The sequence below is a fragment of the Camelus bactrianus genome, chromosome 13 (genome assembly GCF_048773025.1).
Source record: "Camelus bactrianus isolate YW-2024 breed Bactrian camel chromosome 13, ASM4877302v1, whole genome shotgun sequence".
Classification (NCBI taxonomy): domain Eukaryota; kingdom Metazoa; phylum Chordata; class Mammalia; order Artiodactyla; family Camelidae; genus Camelus; species Camelus bactrianus.
In genome coordinates, this window is record NC_133551.1 from 12,451,761 (window position 1) to 12,477,070 (window position 25,310).

Genomic DNA, 25,310 nt, shown 5'->3' on the forward strand with positions numbered 1-25,310 from the left:
TTCCCTTTCCAAAGGGAAAGATGCACGAAGTTTCTTTTTAAAATAGATCTGTATTCAAATTTAAAAAGACATTTAGGAAGTGGTGTAAGTGTTAAGGAATGAAGGAAAATGACACTAAGAGTCTGTGGTTGCTAGAACATCAAATATCAAATTGTATGTATGTATATACACACTCACAAATATATCTTTTTTTAACATTTTTCATTGATTTATAATCATTTTACAATGTTCTGTCAAATTCCAGTGTAGAGCACAATTTTTTAGTTATACATGAACATACATATATTCATTGTCACATTTTTTTCTCTGTGAGCTACCATAAGATCTTGTGTATATTTCCCTGTTCTATACAGTATAATCTTACCTATTCTACAATTTTGAAATCCTGCCTATTCCTTCCCACCCTCTGCTCCCTTGGCAACCACAAGTTTATATTCTATGTCTATGAGTCTGTTTCTGTTTTGTATTTATGCTTTGTTTGTTTTTTTGTTTTGTTTTGTTTTGTTTTAGATTCCACATATGAGCGATCTCATATGGTATTTTTCTTTCTCTTTCTGGCTTACTTCACTTAGAATGACATTCTCCAGGAGCATCCATGTTGCTGCAAATGGCGTTATGTTGTCATTTTTTATGGCTGAGTAGTATTCCATTGTATAAATATACCACTTCTTCTTTATCCCATCATCTTTCGATGGACATTTAGGCTGTTTCCATGTGTTGGCTATTGTAAATAGTGCTGCTATGAACATTAGGGTGCAGGTGTCATTTTGAAGTAGGGTTCCTTCTGGATATATGCCCAGGAGCAGGATTCCTGGGTCATACGGTAAGTCTATTCCTAGTCTTTTGAGGAATCTCCATACTGTTTTCCACAGTGGCTGCACCAAACTGCATTCCCACCAGCAGTGAAGGAGGGTTCCCCTTTCTCCACAGCCTCTCCAGCATTTACCAGCCTTTGATTGATTTTTTTTCTATGGTTTTTTTAATCTCTATTTTATTTCCTTCCTAATCTTAATAATTTCCTTCCTTCTGCTGCCTTTTGGGGTTTTTTGTTCTTCTTTTTCTAGTTCTCTCAGCTGGTGGGTTAAATTGTTTGAGATTGTTCTTTTTTTAGGAAGGCCTGTATCGTTATAAACTTCCCTCTTAGCACTGCCTTTCCTGGGTCCCATAAGTTTTGTGTGGTTGTGCTTTCATTTTCATTTGTCTCAAGGTATTTTTTAAACAAATATATCTTACATATGTGTATATATATACAAATTCCATGTGTGTGTATATATATTTATCCATAAAATTAAGTCAAAAGTTATTATGTTTGGTTAGTTTAAATAAAACATTGAGGATATTTGTCATCTTTCTTGTGATAGTTAATACTTGTATTACAAGTGGGCCTTCACCTTTCACATCAGACTTTAAAACTGAAGGAAACAGAGCAGGGACCACATAATTAAATACACAGTAGAAATATACCTACCTACAAATTCAGAAATAACATGCCTAAATAATGGGGGAATGGGTGAATAAGGTATGATATATAAACAACTTGAAATATTACCTATTAATTAAAAGTGAAATTGTATGGTAAGAAAATTTATAAAATGTTTAAGATACTCTGTTAATGTTGCCGAGTCCAAACTCTTTCTGCTCACCGCACGACAGGCCAATAAATCGGGAGACGAGGTGTTGGGGCAAGGAACAGTGACTTTATTTGGAAAGCTGGCAGACCAAGAGGATGGCCAACTAATGTATTGGAGAACCGTCCTGCTCCAGTCTGAAAGTAGGCTCCTTTTATACAAAAAAACGGGAGGGAGTGTTGTTGGTTGTTGCAAACTTTTTGGTGCAGGAATTCTTTGTTTCTGCAGCCGTCCATGTGGGCTAGGTCATGGTGCTCCTGCAAAACCTCCAACAAAACAAAGGTTATTCTCTATTTTGCAACTTGCCATCTCTGCTTGAGTGCAGAAGAGCTGACATCCTTAAAGGTCAGAGCCTGGAGAATAATAGGCTCTCCTGTCTATTTCAGGCTAAAGGCAATATTGTTTCACAGAAAGTGCAGAGCTGGCAAGACTAAGCCTAGAAAACAGGGCACAGTGGTCAAAGGAACAGATGCAATACCGAGTCAGATTTGTTCTCCTCTATTACTTTAAGAGAAAAGACAGTTAATAAAAAGTACACGTGATTACAAGTGTAAATACCTAAGTCACAGATCTAAAAGACAGTGGACGTGTAGGCTACCCCAGCAGCCTAGCGCCATGCCACAGGGCTGCCCACTACACGGGTGCTCACTCTCTGCTCCAGCCTAGTCTTGAAGTACTTGAGTCCATCTGCTTCTCTTGCCTGGTTATTGTTTCCACCTTTCCAGCCGTTAGTTTTATTATTTCTGTTTCTGGCCTTTTCTTGCACTCTTAATTTTTTCTACACTTGACTCATGTTAACAGCCTTGATTTCCCCAACTTCAGGCCACCATTTGGGAAGACTTTCTACACTTGTCCTATATCATCTAAATGCATCAAGTTGTAAAGGCAGGTCCCTCACATTGTATACAATTGAAATGAGTGTTTTGGGGTCTTAGGATAATGGATAATACTTTTTTCTTTCCAAACTTTCCTATTCCAGTTCCATTGCAATAAACATTTTTTTTAAGTTGAAATCTAGTTGACACAATATTGTGTTAGTTTCGGGTGTACTACATAGTGATTTGACGTTTGTATATGTTATGAAATAATCACAACGATAAGTCTAGTAACTATCTTTCCCCATACAAAGTTACTGTAATATTATTGACCATATTCCATAAGGAATATGTATGTATATTATATCCTTGTGACTTACTTATTACATAACTGGAGATTTGTTCCTCTTAATCCCCTTCACCTATTTCACCACCCCCTTTCTGGCAACCACTCATTTGTTCTCTGAGTTTTTGTTTTCATTTTGTTATGTTTGTTTTGTTTCTTAGATTCCACATATAAGTCAGATCATGTGGTTTTTGTCTTTCTCTGTCTGACTTACTTTATTTAGCATGATACTTTCAAGATCCATAATATTACAAATGGCAAGATTTAATTTTTTATGGCTCAGTATATTCAACTGTACCTATATTTATATCTATATACCACATTTTCTTCATCCCTCAGTCTATCAGTGGGAAATTACCTTGGCATAATTGTAAATAATGATGTAGTAACATTGGAGTGCATTTATCTCTCAAATTAGTGTTTTTCTTTTCTTTGGTTAAATACCTGGAGATGAAATTGCTGGATCATATGGCAATTTTGAAGACTTAATGTTTTTGCTCATCTCTGCCAAGAGTGGCACCTAGTGGTGATTCTATAGAACTGCACTTTTCAGCTTTACGTGGCAGCAAAAGATGCTGCTCGTTATTTCAGTAGCAGTTTTGCATTGATGCTGTAGCAGTGTTATGTGTGCCAGGCATTAATCTACCTGAGAACAGAAGCCACCTGAGGGAGTTAGCTGTCTAAGAATTATACATGCCCTATAGATGTTCCATTGTGCACCTGGACTCATACTTAATTCCCCACGGGATTTGAGGTTTACTTTATTTTCCTACTACTGGATCTACTCTTGACAATAATTCTTAGACAGTGAGCACTTGCACCTGCTGCTGAATCATGATGTCTTGGGACACTGTAGGGTGACATACATTTTTCCTACTGTATTTGTTTCCTTGGGCAACCTTAACAAAGTAGCACAAACTAAGTGGCTCAAACAACAAAAATGTATTACCTCACAGTTTAGGAGGCTAGAAGTCCAAGATTGAGGTGTTGGCAGGGTTGGCTCCTTCCGTGGGCTGTGAGAAAGACTGTCCCATGCTTCTGCCCCGGCGTCTGGTGCTTGGTTGATAATCTTTGGTGCTCTTTGACTTGCAGGCGCACTTGCTCCTTGACTTGCAGGTGCACTGCCCTGATCTCTACCTTCATCTTTTTTTTTATTTCCATCATCTTTTACTTTTAACTTTTTGTTTAGAAAAAATTATGTATTCACAAGAAATTACAAAGATAGTACAGAGGTCGTTTCTACCCCACCCAGTCTCCACCAATGGTTACATCCTGCGTAACCATAATACAATATCAAAACCAAGAAATTGACATTGTACAGTGCATTATACAATGTCCATTGTATATGTGGAGTTATCACAAGTACAGATTCTTGCAATCACCTCTGCAATCAAGATACAGAGCTTTTCCATAGCGACAAAGATCTACTCTGGTCCACATTTTACAAGTTTGAATGAAGTATAGAAGCCTTACCTCCCTTCAAGTCCTTTTGCACTGTCCCATTTATAACATAATTACCTTTAATATTTTCACCACATATTAAACAACATCACACAATGTTATACTTTTTGCTTCAAATGTCAAATGTAATATAGAAAAGTTCAGAGGAGAGGGAAAGTCTATTGCATTTATCCATATTTTTATCAAATTTGGGAAATTTTCAGCCATTACTTTTATGACCACCTTTTCATTCCCACCCCCCCTCTTTTCTCCTTCTGGGACACTGGTGACTCAGTAGCCGCAACTTGTTCAATGGGTGATTTGAGCAGGATTTCCTTCAAAGAGGACGTGGGTGGGCAGGCACTACGTGGTTTTTGTTTTGTTTTGTTTGTCTCTATTTTACGACTTCTGCCTGTTCTGCCTTCATCTTCATCGGCATTCTCCCTGTATGCCAGTCTGTCTTCAAATTTCCCTTTTGATATAGCCACCATTCACATTGGATTTAGGGCCCACCCTAATGACCTCAGTTTAGCTAATGACATCTGCAATTCCAAATAAGGTCACATTCTGAGGTACTGGATGATAAGACTGCAGCTTAAGAAGTGGGGCGGGGTTAGGGGGTACACTTCAACCCATAATAACCACCTATCCTGTTACACGTGCAGACATCATTTCTGCCATGTTGGTGTCACACTTAGCCATGAAACTGCTTAAGCCAATAAAATGTGAGGAGAAACGATGTATAGACATCTAGGCAGAAACTTTTAAGAATTTTTTTCTTCTGCCATGAAACTGGCAGTATTCCAGATAGAGTCTTTTTCATCAGCCTGTCTCAGAGTGACAGTGACTGGAACCAAAGCAGCAGTTGACCTTCAGTGGACATGCAGCATGAAAAAGAATTAAACCTTAATGATTTTAAGCAACTAAGACTTTGGGGTCATGTGTTACTGAAGCATTAACCTAAGGTAACTGACACCATAAGTTGACTTCTAATGTATGTTTTTTTTTAATTCATTCATCAGATATTTATTACAAACTTGCTAAGTGCCAGGCATAGTACTATGTGTTGGATACTGTAATGGTTAATTTTATGTGTCAACTTGGCTAGTCCACGATACCCAGATATTTGGTCAAACACCAGTCTAGATGTCTCTGGGAAGGTATTTTTCAGGTGAGATTAATGCTTCAGTCAGTAGACTTTAAGTAAAGCAAATTACCCTCCATAATGAGGGCGGGCTTGATTCAGTCGGTTAGAGGCCATAAGCGAAGAAAGACCAAGGTTCCCCCAGGAGGAGGGAATTCTGCCTCGAGACCGCCTGCGGACGCCAGCTGCCACAGTCAGCTCTTCCCTAGGTCTCCAGCCTGCTGGCACGCTGCAGATTTCAAACTTGGCCAGCTCCCACAAAGCTCATGAGCCGGTTCCTTAAAAATAAATATATATATATATATATATATATATACACACACGCACATGCACACAGACACACAGACACACATCCTATCGGTCTGTTTCTTCGGAGAAATCTAGTTAATACACACATCAGTGAACAGTGAGCAAGCTGGAAACAGTCCTTGTAGTGTTTATAGTCTAGGACGATTACAGACAAATAAACAGGAAAAAAAAAGTTATGTAGTAAGTACTGGAAATGCTGCATGGCGTAGGAGCACGTAGGATGAGCATCTGACCTTGACGTGGGGAATCAGAGAAGACTGTCTGGAGGGATGAGGTCTAATTTGAGAACTGAAGGTGGCAGGTGGAATAGGAGTTAGCCGAGTGAAGAGACAAGGTGGTGGAGACCCAGGATTAGATCAAATATATATAGAACATGCATTCTTAACGGAGGTGCAGTTGACCCCAAGGGGGAGAAACTGGTGCTTGGCAGGTGAAATAAATCATAGTTAGTATAATGTTTTGTGATCATCCAGTACTCAACTTTACCTGACAAAATCTTTTTTCTTAATATTTAATGAGGGAGAGGGGAAGAGATGATTAGGAAAAAATGCCTAAAACAGTCTCCATGGGCCAGGATGGGGGTAGGAGGGTGTGGTAACCAAAAACAAAAGGCTGAGAAACTGGTATGCAAGGGCCATTGGTTAGAGGAAGTATCACATGTGGAGCCTGTGGGAGAAGGCGCTATAATATTTGAAATACCAGAACGGTTGAGGCATACAGTGGGAAGGAAGAGGCAGGGAGGGTAGTGAGAGAAGATGCTGTTCTAGACATACACTTAAAAGAAAGTTAAATCTGAAAATGCATTTGGATCTCAATTACCTAAATATTTTAGGTAAAATTATACTTTGTGTCTAAATTATCTACTGTAGACTGTGCTCACTTTTATACATGAATCTCCACTTTGTAGTCACAGACTGAATCATCGTTTCAAACATTTTTTTAGAGAAGACAAAGGACAATTATTAAAATACCGTTTTCTCTATCTTTCTGGGAGTTTTCAGTTGTATAATTGTAGCCTCTAAAATAGCATTATGTTCAGGTGGATACTTAATCATGACATTGTCCTGGAAGGCACGTTAACCTCTGGAGAATTTGCATGTGATTTACTTCACGGGAGTTTCAAAGATTAAACATATGACGGTGAAATTGTATTTTTCTTGGTTCCATTATTGGAAATAGAACGAGAACAATGGTCTGTTTAATAACCATTATCATTGTCTTCCTCTTAGATTGAATTAAAATTGCTTTAATATTCTATTAGGAAAATCTTTGTAGAGATGCTGCCAGGCATTTTTTTTTTTAATTTCCAACAGCAGCTTATTAACACTGAACTCAAAGCTAATTCAGTGCTTTTGGGAGATTTGTAAACTTAATTTTAGAAGCTAAAGAATGAAAAAATTGTGTGCTGTGCCATGATTTTAGCCTTTAATATTTTTCTGCCCCACTGTAGCTTGTTTGATGTAAGTAGATCTGACCTAAATGTCTAATACACTTTTTTAAATTTAAGTGTAGTCAGTTATACTTTGTCCATTTCTGGTGTGCAGAACAATGTCCCAGTCATGCATATATCGACATATATTCATTTTCATATTCTTTTTCATTAAAGGTTATTACAAGATACTGAACATAGTTCCCTGTGCTATAAAGTAGGGCCTTGCTGTTTATCTATTTTATATATAGTGGTTACCATTTTCAAATCTCAGACTCCCAAATGTAATACACTTTTTAAGAGGCAACATCCTAGTAATCTTTTTTAGAAAGTCTTATTATGTGAGGGACAGTATGTGGAAATAATACTGAGTATGTGTTCTGAAGTCACACTGCCTGGGTTCAAATCCGGAGTTGAATCTGAGTTAAATGGTACTAGCTTTCGTGATCTTGGGCAGATGTGTAAAGATGTGTGATTTTATCCAGTATGATAGAACCACCACATAAGGTTGCTGTAAATATTAAATGAGTTAATTCTTTAAAACAGTTAGAACAGTGCCTGGTACGTACTCACTACCCAGTAACGTTACCTACTGTGTTACTTGGAACTCCTTATTGAGTAGTTTTAAAACCATTTGTTTTTGAATTAAAGGAATTTAAAAACCCTTTCAATATTTTTATCTTTCAGAAAATGTCTTCGAAACTCAAAAATGCGAAACGAATTGAAGGCCTTGATAAGAATGTGTGGTAAGTACCTTAGAATAAACAATAATAATGGGGTGAGGTTTTTTTTTTTCTTCGAAGTGTTTATATCCTTAGTTGGGAATTTTTAGCCTAGCTATTGTATATAAACAATACCACTTATTTTATCCATTAAATGGAAATTGAAGGAAGTAATGGTTCTTACACTGATTTATTCATTTAGCAAATGTGCCACGCCCTTTGCTAGGCACTGGAAAGGGGCAGAGAAAAGGACAGATTGGGTGGGCGCCCTCCTGGAACTTAACCTTCTAAACCAAGAACTTCTCCTCTCTAATGGGTGATAACAGAACATAGCAGTGGATGGTTAAGAAAAAATACACATACAATTAAAATACGAGTATCCTGGAATTGAAATTTGTAAGAAACATTCAGTTCATCAGTTCAGCCATCATTTTACTGGGTAAAGTCCCTTTGCAGATGATAAAATTTTTGTTAGGAGCTCTTTCTTTTTTTTTTTTTTTTTTTTTTTTGATCTGTAACACTTAACTAGGTCTTATTTTTCAGTTTTCTAAGACTATGCAGTAAAAAGGATAACTTTGTAATTTTAGCACCTACTAATATTAGTATTTTTAACCTTAGGATCGAATTTACCAAGTTGGCTGCAGACCCCTCTGTTGTGAATCTTGGCCAAGGCCTTCCAGATATATCCCCTCCTAATTACGTAAAGGAAGAATTGTCAAAGGTCGCAGCAATTGATAGTCTGAACCAGTATACACGGGGCTTTGTAAGTATTTGAGACCCTGTGGGGCGTGAGCTTGTATTTTATGGTGTGTGAATGTACTTCTGTACCACTTCTGTGTGATTGGCTTTCTGGAACCAACTGTCCCAACCTAATACCCAGAGTGACCCCACCCTTGCCCTTGTCTCCCAGGATGAGCTGTGCCCTGCTTCCAGCTTCTCCACAGTCCTGCCTCGGCCCCTGCTTTACTGTACTTCCAGGATGTGTTCCTCTGGCAACAAGGGAGGGAGAATATTCTCTTGAGACATGTTTTCTCTCCCATTAACGTTTGTGCAGCCTCAGCACTGGCCTCTTAATATCCATTTCCACCTAATAACTTTCTTCCTCTCTACCTCAGCCCAACCTCCATCCTTCTGTGATGAAATGCCTCGAACATCAAGAGAGATTTCCTAGATTCTACTAAAATAAAACCCACCACAACTTATTAAGTGAACAGACACAGAGTTGCAGGACACAAGGCCAATATATAAAAATCAGTTGTGTTTCTGTATGTTAAAAAAGACCAGTTAAAAAGTAAAAAATTTTCAAGTGCTATTTACATTAGTATCCAAACACGTAAAATTTAGAACTGATTTTTTTAAAGATGTGCAAGGTATGTACACTGAAAACTACAACACTTGCTGAGAGAAATTAAACAGTACCTAAATAAATGGAGTAATGTATGATGTTCATGGACTGGAAGACTAAATATGGGTAAGGTGTCAGTTCTCCCTAAATTGATCCATAGGAGAGTTTGGCAGGCTGCGATCCATGGGCCAAATCCAGCCCACCCCTGGTTTTGTACATAAGACTTTATTAGAACATTTGTGCCCATTTGTCTATTTTCCAATTTTTGTGAATAGATATGAGTGTGTGTATGTGTGTGTGTGTGTGTTTATATGGATGCAATCACTGGGAATGGTGTTGCACCGCCACTAGGTTGTGGACGTTGGTCACTTCGGTGGGTGGGAGGTAAAAGATTTTGAGGAGAGAGAATTTTCTTTATGTATCTTTGCCTAGTTTTACTTACTACATGAAGCGTGAGTTACACTTGTAATCAAAAGTTTTTTAAACACAGATCCTTATCATTCTAAGGAAAGAAATATAGTGTTTACAGTTGCTTTCAGATCACCCTTTGCTAGAATTTGTTAAACCTGGTACTAAAATGAAATTCAAAGGAAATTTTGGATTTCTGGGAGGGGTGACAACTTTCTCTTGCTCTTTCCACAATTCATGTGCATTTTTTTTACCTTAAACTTAAGTGGTCTTTCTCTCGCTATTATTTTTTAGTTTACTGGCTGTGTTATATCACCTTTTCTATTATTAATTATAACCAGTTTCTCTAACATGATAATATCTCCTAATTTCAGAATATGAAAAATGTGCTTTGGTTTTATTTTTATTGATTTTAACTGGAAGGAGGGGTGGAGGGGATCTGGGACATACTAGCCAATATTCTGAAAAGAATAAAAATATGACAAATAAGTGCATCTTTGACAAAAAAATTCCTCGTTTCTTCATATAAACTGGGAAGACAACTTGAAGGAGCCAAAGACCCTTTACCTCCCAAACCTAGGGTATATCCAACCAGCTCCACCTTCTCCTGCATCCTAACCCAGTTTATTTCTCCAGAGCCCAGATGCTTTCCAAACAAAGGCACGTGACCTGCACTCCGACACTCATTCGCAAGTGACAGAAAATCAGGGTGGTTCCCAAAAGCAAAAAGAAGTAGATGATGGACAAAAAAGAAAGGGAGGGAGGGAGGGAGGGAGGAAGGAAGGAAGGAAGGAAGGAAGGAAGGAAGGAAGGAAGGAAGGAAGGAAGGAAGGAAGGAAGGAAGGAAGGAAGATTGACTTCAATACTAAATGAGAAAGTAGGGGAAAAGAAAGAGGAGAGAAGCAAACAGAACATGGAAAGAAGGTTGAGGAAGAGCTAATCAAGGGTTCATACGACTCCCCACGTGTCTCAGACTCTGGACCTTTACAGCCCTTCCTTCCCCTCGTGAAAAGTGTCTTCCTAGATGACTGCTGCTCTCTTGCTGTCACTGTGAGCTGCATTCCACGTCCTCCTAACGTTCGCTGTCACATCAACACTACTGTGTGTCTCTTGGGTGAATTTGTTTTTGCCCTCTCTCTATAGTCCATTGGTTGGCATGACTTTCTCTTGGGCGACTTGGAAGAACAGATTCAGAGGGTATACATTTAATGCAGGAGTTTCGGCTTATTTTAACTAGGGGGAAAAATCCAACTCTATTCAATATGATTTAATTACTGTTAAAAATGAAAGAGTTAAATGTGTTTTGATTGCTATTAAAAACACATGCTGTCATATAAAAGGACCAGCACTGACTATGTCAGATGGCTGTGAGGGGTTAATGTAGTCAGTCAATCTAGCAAATATTATTAATGTAGTGGGGAAAGCTGTTAGTAGTAGAAAATGCCAGAAATACTAAATAAAAATCCCATTCAAAAACAGTTATTTGATGGTAAAGCTTAGTTGCATGAAAGTTCTTAAAGTGTGAATGTTCTTTTTCTTTCCAAAAAAGTCCCAAAAACCTCTGACAGGTTTATTTAAAATGTGGACTGTTAGATTACAATATTGGAATATTGGGGGGAAAAAAGAGTAAAAATCCCCCTTTTTGTTGGACATCTGATTAATTTACTTTAGTTTTAGATGCATTGTCACTGCAAAGACAAGAGATTTCTCCTGTGGCAATATTTATAGTTTTAAATACATCGTGTGAAAGGCAGTATGACTTGTGCAGGACACTGGAACTCTTCTTATAATTTCCTATACATATGCAGTTCCTTTTATGCAACTTGGCTCTGACCTGTTAGTGATAAATGGATTAGGCTTTTGTACTTTTTGTAGGTTGCATGACAATTATCAATGTGAATAGGATAAAATAAATGCATGTAAAATAGAAAAAAAAACATACTGTCAAATATATTTGGCATTGAAGTCAGTTTTTATTAAAAGCAAATATACCTTGAGATTTTGTATTCCAGAATCAGTCATTTCATAGGAAGTTTTTAATCACTAGCAAGTCCTCATGACCATTCATGTAGGAATCCCTGGAAAGTAGGGGAAATTTTGTTTTAATTTATTGCCATTTAAAAATACAAATTGGATATTATAAAACCTAAATGTTAAAAATTCTTACATTTTAGAGCCAAAAGGCCTCAAAGAAGTAGGCCCAATAATTAAATTCAAGGCTTTTTTCTTCTTTTCACTCAACAGGGTCATCCATCGCTTGTGAAAGCTCTGTCCTGCCTATATGAAAAGTTTTATCAAAATCGAATCAATCCAGACAAAGAAATCCTTGTGACAGTGGGAGCGTATGGCTCTCTTTTTAATGCCATTCAAGGATTAATTGATGAGGGAGATGAAGTAAGTATATTAACATTATCATGTTGCCTGTATTAATCATTATCATTTGTCCTGCTTTTACTTATTTTATACTTTTATTTTTAATTGTTTTTGAAGTATAATGCATGTACAGTCATGCTCACAAATCGTAAGCACAACTCAGTAAATTTTTACTTGAATGTGTGCACTTTTGTCTGCGTGTAACTACAGACCAGATGAACATGTAGGCATGGCCAGCACGCGGGAGGCTTCCCTTGCCCCTTCCTAGTCTGTGCTCTCCCAGAGGCAGCCACTCCCCTGTGTTCTGTCACCTGAGCTTCGTTTTGCCTGCTCTTTAACTTGATACTTGTCCGTGAGATTCATCCATTTTGTTGCATGTCATTTATTCTTACTTTTACAGGCTGTTTAGGGCAGGCTAGCAATGATGGGGGAGAATGAATCTTCGTTTTCTCTACTAAAATAGCCTTTAAATCTGAACTCAGTCAGCAGGTGCTGGATCACTGTCTTTTCGTGCCCTGTATTGCCAGCAGCACCATGTGAGGGATGTATAGCAGGACTGCTATGGTTTATTTAGTGCTGTGATGTAAGACCCACCTTGGCACTGAGTTCAGTCAGTTCTGTCCCTAATTCCCCATTGTCATTCCAACACACTGTTGCACTATTTCCTCACCTCCTTCATTTATTCAGAAGTTATGGAGGATATGCTTGACACTGTGGTTTCTCTGTGGAAGGGATTCCCTGTCTAGTAGAGGAGATAGGCTTGTAAACATATGAAGAGGAACGCAGTGCGGTAGGCGGTGTAAATTACATAGTGATAAGAGGAAGAAGTGATCAGCTCCGCTCATGTAGGCCTGAAAGGCTCCAGAGAGTGGTTGCTTCAGCTGGGTCTGAAGAATGAAGATTTGCCCTGATCTGTTTGAGCTCTCCTAGCGCTTCATCCGTACCTCTTGTGTAAGAGAGACCACTGTTCCTTTGTGTTACGCTGTCCTTTACCATCTTGAATTCCCTCTACAATCAGCTACTTAAGGAAACATGTTAAGGAAGTCCAGTCATACTTTCATGCACGTAATCTCCGCTAGTCCTATAAAATAGTTGAAAGTTTTGTCTCAGACTTGGGTGGTGGTAATCCTTTGTTGCTCCCTCTTTCTTGCTCTCTGTTGGTGTGTCCCAGTGCCCGGCCCTTGGCATTCTTTCTTCCCTCATTTCCTTATCTAATATTTTGAAACAACACACATCACATTCTATCATACTGGCCTATTATCTTCCTTACAGTATTTACTACTGTCTGAAATTATCTGATTTGCTTCCTTGTTTTCTCATTTATTGTAAGTCTGTCTCTGTAGAATGTAAGTTCCAGGAGAACTGTAGAGCCAGCACCTAAGACAGTGTGTGCTCAGTAAATACCCTTCACAAAGAGGGGAATGATTTCCATTGTAAAAGTAAAGAAGTTACAGGGGAGGGTGTCAAGTATATTCCTTAGTTTCACCTCGCCGCCCCTCCAATTTATTTTCCTTCATTGGGCTCTCACCTCATATCAGGCAGTGTTTCTCACCAGCGTCAGCATTACAGAGACTGGTCATCTCAGTCCCTGAGAGTTTCACAGTCGAATTGAGGACTTGAGGAAAGGATCCATTCCTGGCTCATTTCTTTGTCCTCCACAATACTCGACACCCAACGAAGCACACTGTGTAGTAACTACTCAGTGAAGTTGGGTGGCTAGTACACACAAGAGGGGCCTTAGAGAAGGGCCTCCTTTGTCTCCAGTGAGGAAGGCCTTGAGCAGGTATTTCACATCATTGGAAATGCAAACAGTACAAAATGCAAATTCAGAATGATAATTACATACCTTGAATTTAACCACAAGTTAAATGAGGCAATTTAGTGTAGATGTATAAAACTATAAATTGTTGCCAGATCTGATCTATGAAGAGCAATTTGTATATATATATAGTCACACACACACACACAGTACTATACATGGTAGCACTGTATATAAAGGTGTGTGGTACTGTACATACATATATATATACATGGTGCTATACCATAAAGGTGTTTCTGCCCATTAGCCTAGCAATAGCAATCATGTGAATTTATTCACCAGATGATTTAAAAATGGAGAAACTATGCGTAGTCACAAATGGTCATAGCATTGTTATTCATACACACAAACTATAACAAAATTATTATAGAATTCAATAGATTCTCAAATAGCCATTAAAATAATAAATATTAAAACTATATAATATTGACTTTGTGCAATCTTGCTACATTTTTTAAAAAATGAAAAATTGAATTATACAACGGCTATAAATTATGTGTTCAAACTCTCCTTATAGGAAAGCAAAAAGTCAGAGATGGTAGGCCCAGGCTGGCATACCACAGGGGGAATACTGACTGGACCGGCTAGTCTGGCACACTGACCTGAAAGCCAGGCCATGAGTGACTGAGAGAGAGCCTGGAGGGGCAAAGGGGGAGGGGTATATCTCAACGGGTTAGGAAAAAAGAATCCAGAATAAGTCAGCAGGAGGGAAATTGTGGGTATCAGACAATAGCAATAGCACCCTGTCTCCCCGCAGCCACACTTTTTTTTGAATGCTTTTGAGTAAAAAGCCTCTTCACTCTCAGGATAATACTTATAAATCAGTACTCCGTAACAGAGAGCATTGGGCACAGTGTTCTCTTTCCTTACGGTCTTGCTCTGCCACCGATAATTTAATTTCTAATTTGAAATGTAAAGAAACTCGGTGCTTTGGGCTGGAATGTCCCTTTGAGAATGTGGTGAGAGCTATGACTCCTTTCCCCAGAAAGATGTATGTGTGCATGTAGAAAATTTTACATACAACTTCAAGGGTCCCCACGGCAAGCCTCTCTGTAGATCCCCCTAAGAGGTCAAGGAACTCCAGTTAAGGCTCTCAGCAGGTTTATCCCTGAGGGCGTCTTCACCTGGATGTGCCCAGACAAGGCCCGCTGTCTTCACTGCTGCTTCCTAGCACATACTACAGTGCCTCGCGCATGGCAGGTGCACAGTATTTGTTAAATGGATTAGTGATTGATGTGTCGTGTTCTTACTTGGTTTTATTCCAGGTCATAGTGATAGTGCCTTTCTATGACTGCTATGAGCCCATGGTGAGAATGGCTGGAGCAACCCCAGTTTTTATTCCCTTAAGAGCTGTAAGTTTGCCCACATGACTCACGTGTTTTAAGAAGTCTTGAAAGTACCAATTACTTGGTTGCCAATGAAGTTTCTACTTTGATTATATGTTTGGATTTACTATGTATCTCTACTGTGACTGAAGGTAACCAACAACTTTGTGGGGGGAGCTTTTAGTACATTATGTTACGTTTACCGCACATCTATATTGTATGTAATACTGTTTTGGTTCTGTGTCTCCCCCACCAACTGTGAGCACCACCAGGGCAGAGACCATTTCTGACTCACTTTTATAGCACTGCTCCCCAGTGACTAGCAGTGCAGGGTATATGCTGGGTGCTCAATAAATGCTTGTTGAATTCTGAGCGAAGTGACTTTTTAAATTCTGCTTTTGTCTTTAGAAATACAATAAAATATCATTGTCTTTTTAAAAACCGTATCAAAATACGTAATACACTAAGGTGAATCACAGAACCTTCTCTTAGCCTTGTAGTATGTGACACATTGACCACATTGACAGCTGGCTCCGTAGAAGGAATATAGGCATGTTAACAGCTGTTAATGTTGACAGTTCATGTTTCCATTTGACGGTTATGAGCATGAGAATCGAGTTCTCTTGAGCTCTCAAGGCAGAAGTAAAGCTTAGTTATTTCTGTTTCTTTCCTTTGTTAGTTATTCAGTTACCTTTGCCATGCTTTTCTCTACTTTCTTTTTCCTTATTAGGTTATTGATCTGTAAGGCAGCAAACATGAATTAATTGAATTAAATCGTATCTTCATTCTTCATGCTTAGAAACCTGTTGATGGCAAAAAATGGTCTAGTTCTGACTGGACATTAGATCCTGAAGAACTGGCAAGCAAATTTAATTCTAAAACCAAGGCTATAATCCTAAATACTCCACATAACCCCCTTGGCAAGGTGAGTCTGTTACCTCCTTATGCAGTCTTGTGGTCCCTCACTTTCTCACGTGTTGAACAATGATTGGCCCTGCTCTTTTGTTCCCTTTAATTTGTGCAGGTGTTCACCAACTCGGAGCTCCAAGTGATTGCTGACCTTTGCATCAAATACGACGCGCTGTGCATCAGCGATGAGGTTTATGAATGGCTCGTGTATACTGGAAACAAGCATTTAAAAATAGGTACCGGTTCTTATATAGAATCGCAGATCTAAGTGTGTTTGGGCACTTGTTTAATGTGTGACTGTTTAATGTGTGACTGGAAAGTCTCCCAGAACAGCTTTAAAGAAGTCTTCGTGATGGGAAAATGTCTGTATGAGCACTTAAAGTGGGATTTGAGTGAATGATGCTGGAGTGAATGAATGAACAGACTGAAACAAACTGTACAAGCTTAGAGGGAGAGATTTTGGATCACACAACAAAGCTATGAAACCAGAACAATGGTACCTCTGCCTGTATCCTTAGCTTTTCCCCAGAAATCTGGCTGTTACTCAGCACATGAGGCATGGGCTTGCTTGTTCCTAAACTGGTTTGTCCCTGTTGAGCAAGTTGCCAAAACGCCAGGTCAACAGGAGGGAGCTGCAGGGACAGGAGGGGTACTGCTGTGCGGCCCTTGCCCGGGATTTCACTGCACTACCGGGCCATCTCACAGATGCCACAGTATCTTCTAGAAGGGGTGATCCAGACCTTGATGTCAACTCTAGGTTTGTAAACTGGGCTGCAACCTTTGTGTCTTTGCACTTGCCCTTCCTCTACCTGGAAATGCATTTCCACCAAATACCCACAAGGCTCAGTCTCTCACCTCCCTCGGATCTCTATTCGTAGGTTGAATTTCGTTGACCACAACGTTTAAGATGGTTGTATCTCTCCTTCCAGCATTTGTTTTGTCCTTTTTTTCTGTATAACAAATACCAGGATCTGTATATTTGACTTTTAACCTACAAGAAAGTAGGTATTTTCATTTGTTTTGGTCTCTTCTCAATGTCCTGTTCCCCGAATAGGGTTTTGTGCGTGGTAGACCATCAGAAAGTCATTGTTGAATAAATGAATAGGAAGTATGAAAAGGAAAAGGGAAGGATAACTAAAATCAGCGTGGCAGAAACCAATACATTTTAAAAAGAGTGCTCTTGTATGTAAATAGTTGCACATATCATAATTACCCCTGTGGTGCATTACAAATGACAGAGACAGAGAGGAGAAAGCAGCTGCTCGAGGTGATCAGCAAAGGAGTGGGCCGCAGAGGTCACTTCAGCCGTCTTGTCGATCTCTGTCTCAGGTCATTTGAACTATTCCCCAGTTGAGAATCAGACTGACATGGACAGTTAACTTTTTCAGTAATTTTTTTAGATTAAGCAGAGAGAGAAAGAGGCATCTACCTAATGAATAAGTATAATTTTATACTCAGCATTTTATGTATTTTACAAATGTTCGTGTCTGTGCAATAATGACTGAAAGCTTTCAAATTTTAGTGAACTCAGTGTAAAAGGCTTGAAATTTGTTTAAACCCTATGTTGTAAGCCCTTCATGGCAAAGTGTAAACAATATTATTTGCTAAAGATATCAAGACATGTATCTTTAACTCAGATTTTTTAGTTGTTAGAATAACTCATAAAGTTAAAACAAGAAAAAATGAATTCACTATTTTATTATTTAGAGAGTGCAAAAGCACGAAAATGTATTCTGTTAAACACAGCAGCCTTCGTTACATGAAGGATGCAAAATGGCTACTCCATCATCTGCAGAGAGGCAGGTCTCGAGTCTGACACCGTAAGGCTTGCTGGCCACACATCATGCAGTTGGCGTCATCTCCATGTTGTCACAGGGGCAGTTTTCCCTGGTGTGGTTTTCACTCTTCATCATGTCTCTAATCTTCATCTGACTTATACTGAAGCCTAAATTGCCAGTGAATAACTGTTACAGCTGCCGTGGCCGATTTAAGGATCATGGGTCATAGAGGGGACGTGCAAAGACCAGTTGCCGTTTGATATAGTTGCAAGCTGAACTTACCAGTACTGGACACTGGATATAGTTTTTTGAAATCATCAGACCTGCAAAGATTTTTTTTCCCTCTAGGTTACTGAATTCACACACAGTGCTATGGTCATCTGCTCTGCCTGTTTATATTCTGTAGCTCCCCAAATCTCTGAGATGGAGAGGACGTGAATATCTAGATGTTTTTAAATTACTTATGGCCCTTTTTGTTGAAATAATAGAATTTGTTCTTATTGGATCAGATTTTTGATTCAAATGATGTCTCCAGGTAAATGACATGTAAGATGACATTTCAGTCAACAAAAGAAACTTCTCTTCTGGAAGAGATGGATACTGATACACTGGTATTTATGTACTAATCCATTGATGTATGGAAAATTAGTATAAAATTCCTTGTAAATTATCCAGCTGATTAGCTTAGTCTTTGAAGAAAAGACATTACTCTTTATTTATTTATTTTTTAGAGTTAACACTTTTTATGTGTTTTTAAAAATTATTTATTTATTCTGGGGGTGGGGGGTAATTAGGTTTCCTTATTTATTTAAACAGAGGTGCTGAGGATTGAACCCAGGACCTTGTGCATGCTAAACAAGCACTCTAGCACTGAGCTCTACCCTCCCCTCCAAGACATCTGCTTCTATATGGCCGAAAGAGACATCAAGAAATTAGTTAGCTCACCTTTTAAATACTATACTTAGATTTGATATTTTATGTTTGGAACCTACATTTGATGTGTATGTAGTTTTTATTTCCTTCATATGTAACTTATATTGAAAACATGTTAGAGGATTGTATTAGTGTCTCTGGGTAATCCTTATTTTAGGAAAATTTATTTTTAGATATTCTTACTAGTAGGCCTTCCTGATTTGGATATGTATTTTTATTTTAAAGGAAGTGATACTCTGAATTAAACATAGTTCTCTGGTCAAATAGGAAAGTGGGACATGTGTTGTATTCTTTGGAAATACCTTGGAAGACTAGAAATGTCTCAACTTGAAAGGATGTAATTATTTACATCAAATGTTAGAATATTCCTTCTTCCTCTCGCCTCTCTCTGAATATTTTCTTCATCTCTCGTTTTGGGTTTCCTTATACTCCACAGAAAATACAGTGATAACTTTCCTCATTTATATAGTTTTCCCACCTTTACAAATATTGGCAGGTATTTCATGATAGACTGAAATGTATATGCATCCATTTTGAACTTCCTTTAGCCACCTTACATTTTAGTAGGCACTTTGTTTGCTTAGGAGAAGATTACTTCAAGAAGACAGTAGCTTAGACCCTCCCCAGAAACGGGTATTTGTTTTCCCTTTGTGCATACTAATATTCCTAGAACAATGCAAGAGAATCTGTTGTACCTCTAAAAAAACCAGGTGAAAACCTTGTGGGATTCTGTATGAAGAATTTCACAACGAAATCCCTTGAGGACTCCATTGAGCAGTGTTGTGGGTAGCGTCCCCGGAAGACTAACAGGAGCAAGGTACCAGTGCCCAACAGAGTTCACAAACTCTTGCATTTTATACCTCCATGACTTCGATACCTGAATCCTCTTTGGGCAAAACACCTTTCTTCCTCTTCTCTGCTGGGCAGAGGCCCCTGTGGTTGTCCAGGCCTCGCCTCAGGCGTCCCTGGCTGCAGAGGGTTACCCTGACACCTCCTCCTGCACACTGCAGCTGCTGCTCCGCTTGTCCCCTGCCCCCGCTAGACAGTAAGCCCCTCATCTTTGTTTTCTCTAGACCTAGCTTAGTCCCTGGCTCCTGATCATTGCTAATAAATGTTTAATGAGTGACTGAGTAAGTGAACGAATGATTTTTATTAAAGATGTCAGTCAACTTGAAAACTTTTACATAGTTGTTTCTCATTATTCGTGGAATTTTTATTTGTGAGTTCATCTGCTCACTAAAATGTATTTGTAACCCCCAGATGAGTAGAGTGCTCCAGTCACAGACATGTGCAGGGGAGGGAGACATTAGAGTTGCCCCATGTGCGTGTTCCCAGTTGAGGTCAGCAAGGCAATGCTCTGCCTTCTTATGGCAGCTCATTCTGTAAGCACATGTCCTTTTCACAGTGGTTTTGCTGTTTAAAGTGGCCCCCAAATATAGTGCTGAAGTGCTGTCTAATGTTTCTAAGGGCAGGAAGGCTGTGGTTTGCATCGCAGAGAAAATACATGTGTTAGGTAGGCTCCACTCAGGCGCAAATTCTAGGGTTACTGGCCATGGGAACATTAGTGGGTGATACCTAACAGATACGGAGCTCCTTTGAGGGTGAAAAAAAAAGTTTCAAACTTGATTGTGGTGATGGTCACATAACTCTATGGCTCTTATATACACTAAATGAATGAACTATACATCATAGGATTTCTGACTCAGTAAGTCATTAGCAGAACACACACACACACTCTCACACGTGCATGCAGATCGCTGGCCCTTCGCCAGAGTTTCTGATGATCCAAGAATTTCCATTTTTTGCAAGTTCCCCGGTGATAACTGATACTGCTGATGTGGGAACCACATTTTAAGAACCATTGCCTTAGGAATCCTATAGAAATAGACTTGGAAAAGGAGCAGAGTAGAGGCGAGCTATACAGTAGCCAGGACCACAACCAGAACCAGAGCCGCAGAGTGATGGCGTTGGACACCCAGCTGCTGCTGACACCGAGCACGCTGGGTGCTCTGGCTCCTGTGACCACGGCGCTGAGCCAGCCCAGAGTGCTGCCTGCAGACACCTCTGCCGCTCCTGCCCTGGGAAGTAGTTTTGCCACTTAAATGTTTTCAAGCATGGTAGCATTTTCAACTGTGTTTGGGTTAAAAAATTATCTCCATGGAGATAACACTACTGACCACACCATTAGGCATTTATGTTTTTAGGTTAGACTGACTGTAGATTGATTGGAAAGCAATTATTTAACCTTTTTTTTTTCTTTCTTTTTTTCCTGTTCAGCCACTTTTCCAGGAATGTGGGAGAGAACAGTAACGATCGGGAGTGCTGGAAAGACTTTCAGTGTAACTGGCTGGAAGGTGAGAGGAGCGAGAATTTGATTGTTTGAAACAGGCGTGCATTTTATTTCTTGTAGAGTTGTGTGTGTGTGTTTTAAATGCACATGTATTTAGTTTCACAGATTTTTCTACTCACTGCTGTTTTCCTTATTTACTCATCCAGTTTTCTGGTTGGCCTTTACCCTTTTTGAGACCTAATCATTCCTTTAAAAGTAAGAAAAAAATTAGGTGATTTTTTAATAAATAACCAACTAATGATACTTTTTTCTTTGCAAAGAATGTTCAGATTACTGCATGTTAATATAAAAGGAGAAAAAATAATAGCTAACGTTTTGGCATTTACTGTGTGCCAGGTTCTAAGAGCTTCATACATTCTGATTCCTTTTATTCTCGTAACTGTATTATGAGGTAGGTATAGTTTATTATTCCCATTTCACAGACAAAACTAAAGTACAAAGAAGCTGAGTAACTTGCCTAAGGTTACACTGCTAATAAATTTAAATTCCAGCTGGGACAGGCAGTCTAGCCTCAGAATCCATGCACTTAACCACTGCACTATGTAATACAGCCAGAAAATTTATTCACCACATGATATCACTTATATGTGGAATCTAAAAAAAGAAAGATACTATGAACTCATCTACAAAAGAGACTCTCAGACTTAGTAAACAATCTTATGGTTACTGGGGAAAGGGTGTGGGAGGGGATAAATTTGGGAGTTTGATATTTACAAATGTTAGCCACTATATATAAAAATAGATTAAAAAAAAGTTTAGCACAGGGAACTATGCTCAATATCTTGTAATAACCTTTAATGGAAAAAATATGAAAACGAATATATGTATGTATATGCAAGACTGGAACATTGTACTGTATACCAGAAATTGTTGACCCATTGTAATTGACAGTACTTCAGTTTAAAAAAAGGACAAAAAACCTTATCTTCCCAGCTTCACCTCTCCTGAATTTGGGTAAGAAGCAGGGAGTTTCAAAATTACGGCTGAATCCCTTACAGCCCTCATTCAGGCATACTTTTACCTGTATCTAATTCAAACAAGCTTTGTTCCTGGTTATGAGACCTCCAGAATATCAGAAGCTGCAACATCGCAGTGGAGGAGAAGATAATCTATTGTGGGCACTATTTCCCTTCTGAAGGCAGAGTTTAGTGACTCCAGTTGGAAACTATTCCACAAAAAGAACAGGGCTGAAATAATTCTACCTACTAAAACTACATGCCCTACTTTCATGGTATGAGCATTTTGGAATTGCATATATTTATTAATTGCATTAAGCTTAGCTCGTCTATCAGATTTGGTACTTAGAATCAGACTCATTTTTGAAATCTGCTTTTACCGTTTTCTTTCCCAGCTTGGCTGGTCCATTGGTCCTAAACATTTGATAAAACATTTACAGACAGTTCAACAAAACACCATTTATACGTGTGCAACTCCTTTACAGGTAGGTGTTGCAGTCACTTGGGGTTGAGCAAAGTCTTTGGGTGGTGTTATTTTTATTATGTGTACTTGAATTGCCTTAATTCTTCTCTTCATGTCTTTTTGAGCAGGAATTCTAGTATAATTTGAGAATTTAGGCCAAACACATATTCACTGCTATCAAGAATAGTTTTTTTGTTTGTTTTTAATACATGAAGCTTTAACTTTGAACACTCATATATTGCTGGTGGGATCACAGAGGACTGCAAACTCTGGAGGACAGTGACAGCCCCAAGCAAAGTTGTAGATGTCCGTGCTCATGAAGCTCATGAAGGGAATTTACCCGAAAGCTGTCAACTGCACATGTCAGAAGCTTCGTGTGTACATGGCCATTTCATTTTCATTGCAGAAGTTAGGGGATAGTCCGTCTATGGATCGATTTAATAAACCATGATTTGTTTAAACATTTAAATATTATATGACTGTATTAGTATCCTGTTTCTCTGTACCAACTTACCACAAACTTAGTAGCTTAAAACAACACAAAATTTGATCTTAAAATTCTGGAAGTCAGCAGTCCAAAATGGGTCTTAGGGAGCTAAAATCAAGGTGTTGGCCTTGCTGCATTCCTTCTGGAGGCTTTGAGGGAGACTCCACTACAAGTCTTTTCCGGCATCTAGGGGCTGCTTGCATTCCTTGGCTTGTGGTCACATCACTCCGACCTCTGCCTCTGTCAAGACATATCCCCCCTGTGACACCAACTCGCCCACCACCTTCTTTCTCTTATAAGGAATCTTGTTACTACATTAGGCCCACAGATAATCCAGGAGAATCTCTCCATCTCGATCCTTAACATTATACCATGCAGGGTAACATATTTACAGGTTCTTGGTTTTAAGACATGGATATCTTTGGGGGCCATTATTCTGTCTCATCATCATGGCTGTTTAAAATAAAAGGAAAGGGAAAGTGAAAAAAAAGAATGAGGAAGCTCTATACTTACTGATGTGGGAAGATTTCCAGGATATATTGTAAAGTAAAAAAAGCAAGATATGGAAAGAGCAGTGTATATTTATGCTGCATTTTGTATAAGAAAGGGGAAAGACTATTCACTTACATTTTCTTAAAGGATCTCTGGAAGGGTCCATAAGAAACCTTTTGTGGGGGTAAGAGGGATGTATGAAATTAGTAGACAGTGATGGGTAGGTTATAAGACTTTAATGTATGTCTTTTTATGTTTCTTTTTTTTTAATGTCTATAAAATAGGGATCTATGTACGATCATTCTGTAAATAATCAGAACACTGGGAAAAAAATTGGAAGGCAGGTAAGCAGCCAAAACAGTCAAATATATTGGCTACAGTAAACCTTTTTGCTTCCTGCGAAAAATAACTGCTGAATTAAGAAAAATTTCTAATTTAAAATTATTTTTCCAGTGATTCTCTAAAGTGATACCATGATAAAGGCTAGCCTGACACTGGTTTTATTATATATTAAACCCATTTCATTTTCTCAAAATAAAACTGCACTTACTCAACAAATATTAACTAAGTATCAGAGACACATCAGACAAAACTCCTGCCCTTGTACGTCTTATGACCTAGTGGGGGAGCACAGGTAATAAACAAATTAATGTTTTAGTAATACAATATGTCAGATGTTGGTAGGTGAAGAAGAATGTAAGAGAGGAAGGATACAAAGTGCTAATGGGGAAAATACACAGTGTTAAAAGGAGTAATCTTTGAAAGCCTCACTGAGAAGGTGACATTTGCACAGAGAACTGAAGGAGGTTAAGCCGTCACTTGGTTATGAGAGAACAAGTGCAAAGGCCCTGGCAGGTGGCGTGGCTGTCATGTTTATACCACTGAGAAGCACAGAGGCTGGGACGGGATGATCAAGGAAAAAGAGTAGGAGGAAATAAATCAGAGAAGCAGCTGGGGGTAAGATCGAGTAGGGACATGTGTGTCACTGTAAAGACCGGGTGAGATAGGAAACCCCTGGAGAATTTTGAGCACAGGAGTGACATGACCTAACTTGTGTCGTCAGAGGGACGCTAGCTGCTTTGTCGAGTTAGATGGAAGACTGTCAAAGTGATCCAGGAGAGAGAGACAGCAGTGGACTGAACCAGAATGGGGGTGGCAGAAGTCGTGGGAAGTGCTTGGGCCTGCATTTATTTTGAAGTTAGAGCTGACAGGATTGGCCAATGGACCACATGTGGGATATGAGGAAAGGAGAGGAGTCCAGAATAATTCTATGGTGGTGACAGATGTTTACATCTCCTGGGCTTTGAATTTTCTAGGGCAGTATCTCCTACCGTAGGGAATGGCCAGTTACTGAGAAAAAGGAAGATTCAACTAAGAATCTGGCGTATCTTTTTCCGAACTCTTATTTTCCATTTTGGCTAAGTGCCTTGTTTTTCTGTTTGTTTGTTTGTTTAATTTATTTTTTTACTTATTTACTTTTTATTTTGGGGGAGAGGTAATTAGGTTTATTTATTTGATGGGGACCCTGGGGATTGAACCCAGGGAGGGCCTCATGCGTGCTAAGCATGCGCTCCACCACTGAGCTGTACCCTCCCCACCTAAATGCCTGGTTTTTTTTCCCATGCCCTCAGACAACTGTGTTTGGAAACTGGAGCCACAGATTCCGAGGCTGAAGCAGCTGATCCGTATTTATTCAAGATTGTTTTAGTTCTGGGGAACTATTACTGTTTCTGTTTTCCTGCTGAGTTCTTTTGGCATGCGGTCCTCTCTGGGGTCCTGTCCTCTCTCAGGGTCATCTCTTGCCACACTCTCCTGCTGCTCGTTAGCCACACCGGACTT

The 25,310-nt window shown here is 39.0% G+C and overlaps 1 protein-coding gene across 9 annotated transcripts in view; it reads left to right on the forward strand.

Moving 5' to 3' along the window:
• KYAT3 (kynurenine aminotransferase 3) overlaps positions 1 to 25,310 on the forward strand; it is a 57,676-nt gene that overhangs the window by 17,668 nt on the left and 14,698 nt on the right. For 4 of the 9 annotated variants that reach the window (XM_010963295.3, XM_045522905.2, XM_010963297.3 and 1 more), the window contains 8 exons: positions 7,799 to 7,857; positions 8,452 to 8,596; positions 11,831 to 11,980; positions 15,044 to 15,130; positions 15,903 to 16,028; positions 16,128 to 16,248; positions 21,001 to 21,077; positions 22,425 to 22,514. In XM_010963295.3, the coding sequence (XP_010961597.2) occupies positions 7,799 to 7,857; positions 8,452 to 8,596; positions 11,831 to 11,980; positions 15,044 to 15,130; positions 15,903 to 16,028; positions 16,128 to 16,248; positions 21,001 to 21,077; positions 22,425 to 22,514 (855 nt within the window). Of the gene's footprint in view, positions 1 to 1,653; positions 1,772 to 7,798; positions 7,858 to 8,451; positions 8,597 to 11,830; positions 11,981 to 15,043; positions 15,131 to 15,902; positions 16,029 to 16,127; positions 16,249 to 21,000; positions 21,078 to 22,424; positions 22,515 to 23,755; positions 23,816 to 25,310 lie in introns of all 9 variants that reach the window. The other 5 variants (XR_012511130.1, XM_045522906.2, XM_045522902.2 and 2 more) reach the window with 3 other exon arrangements.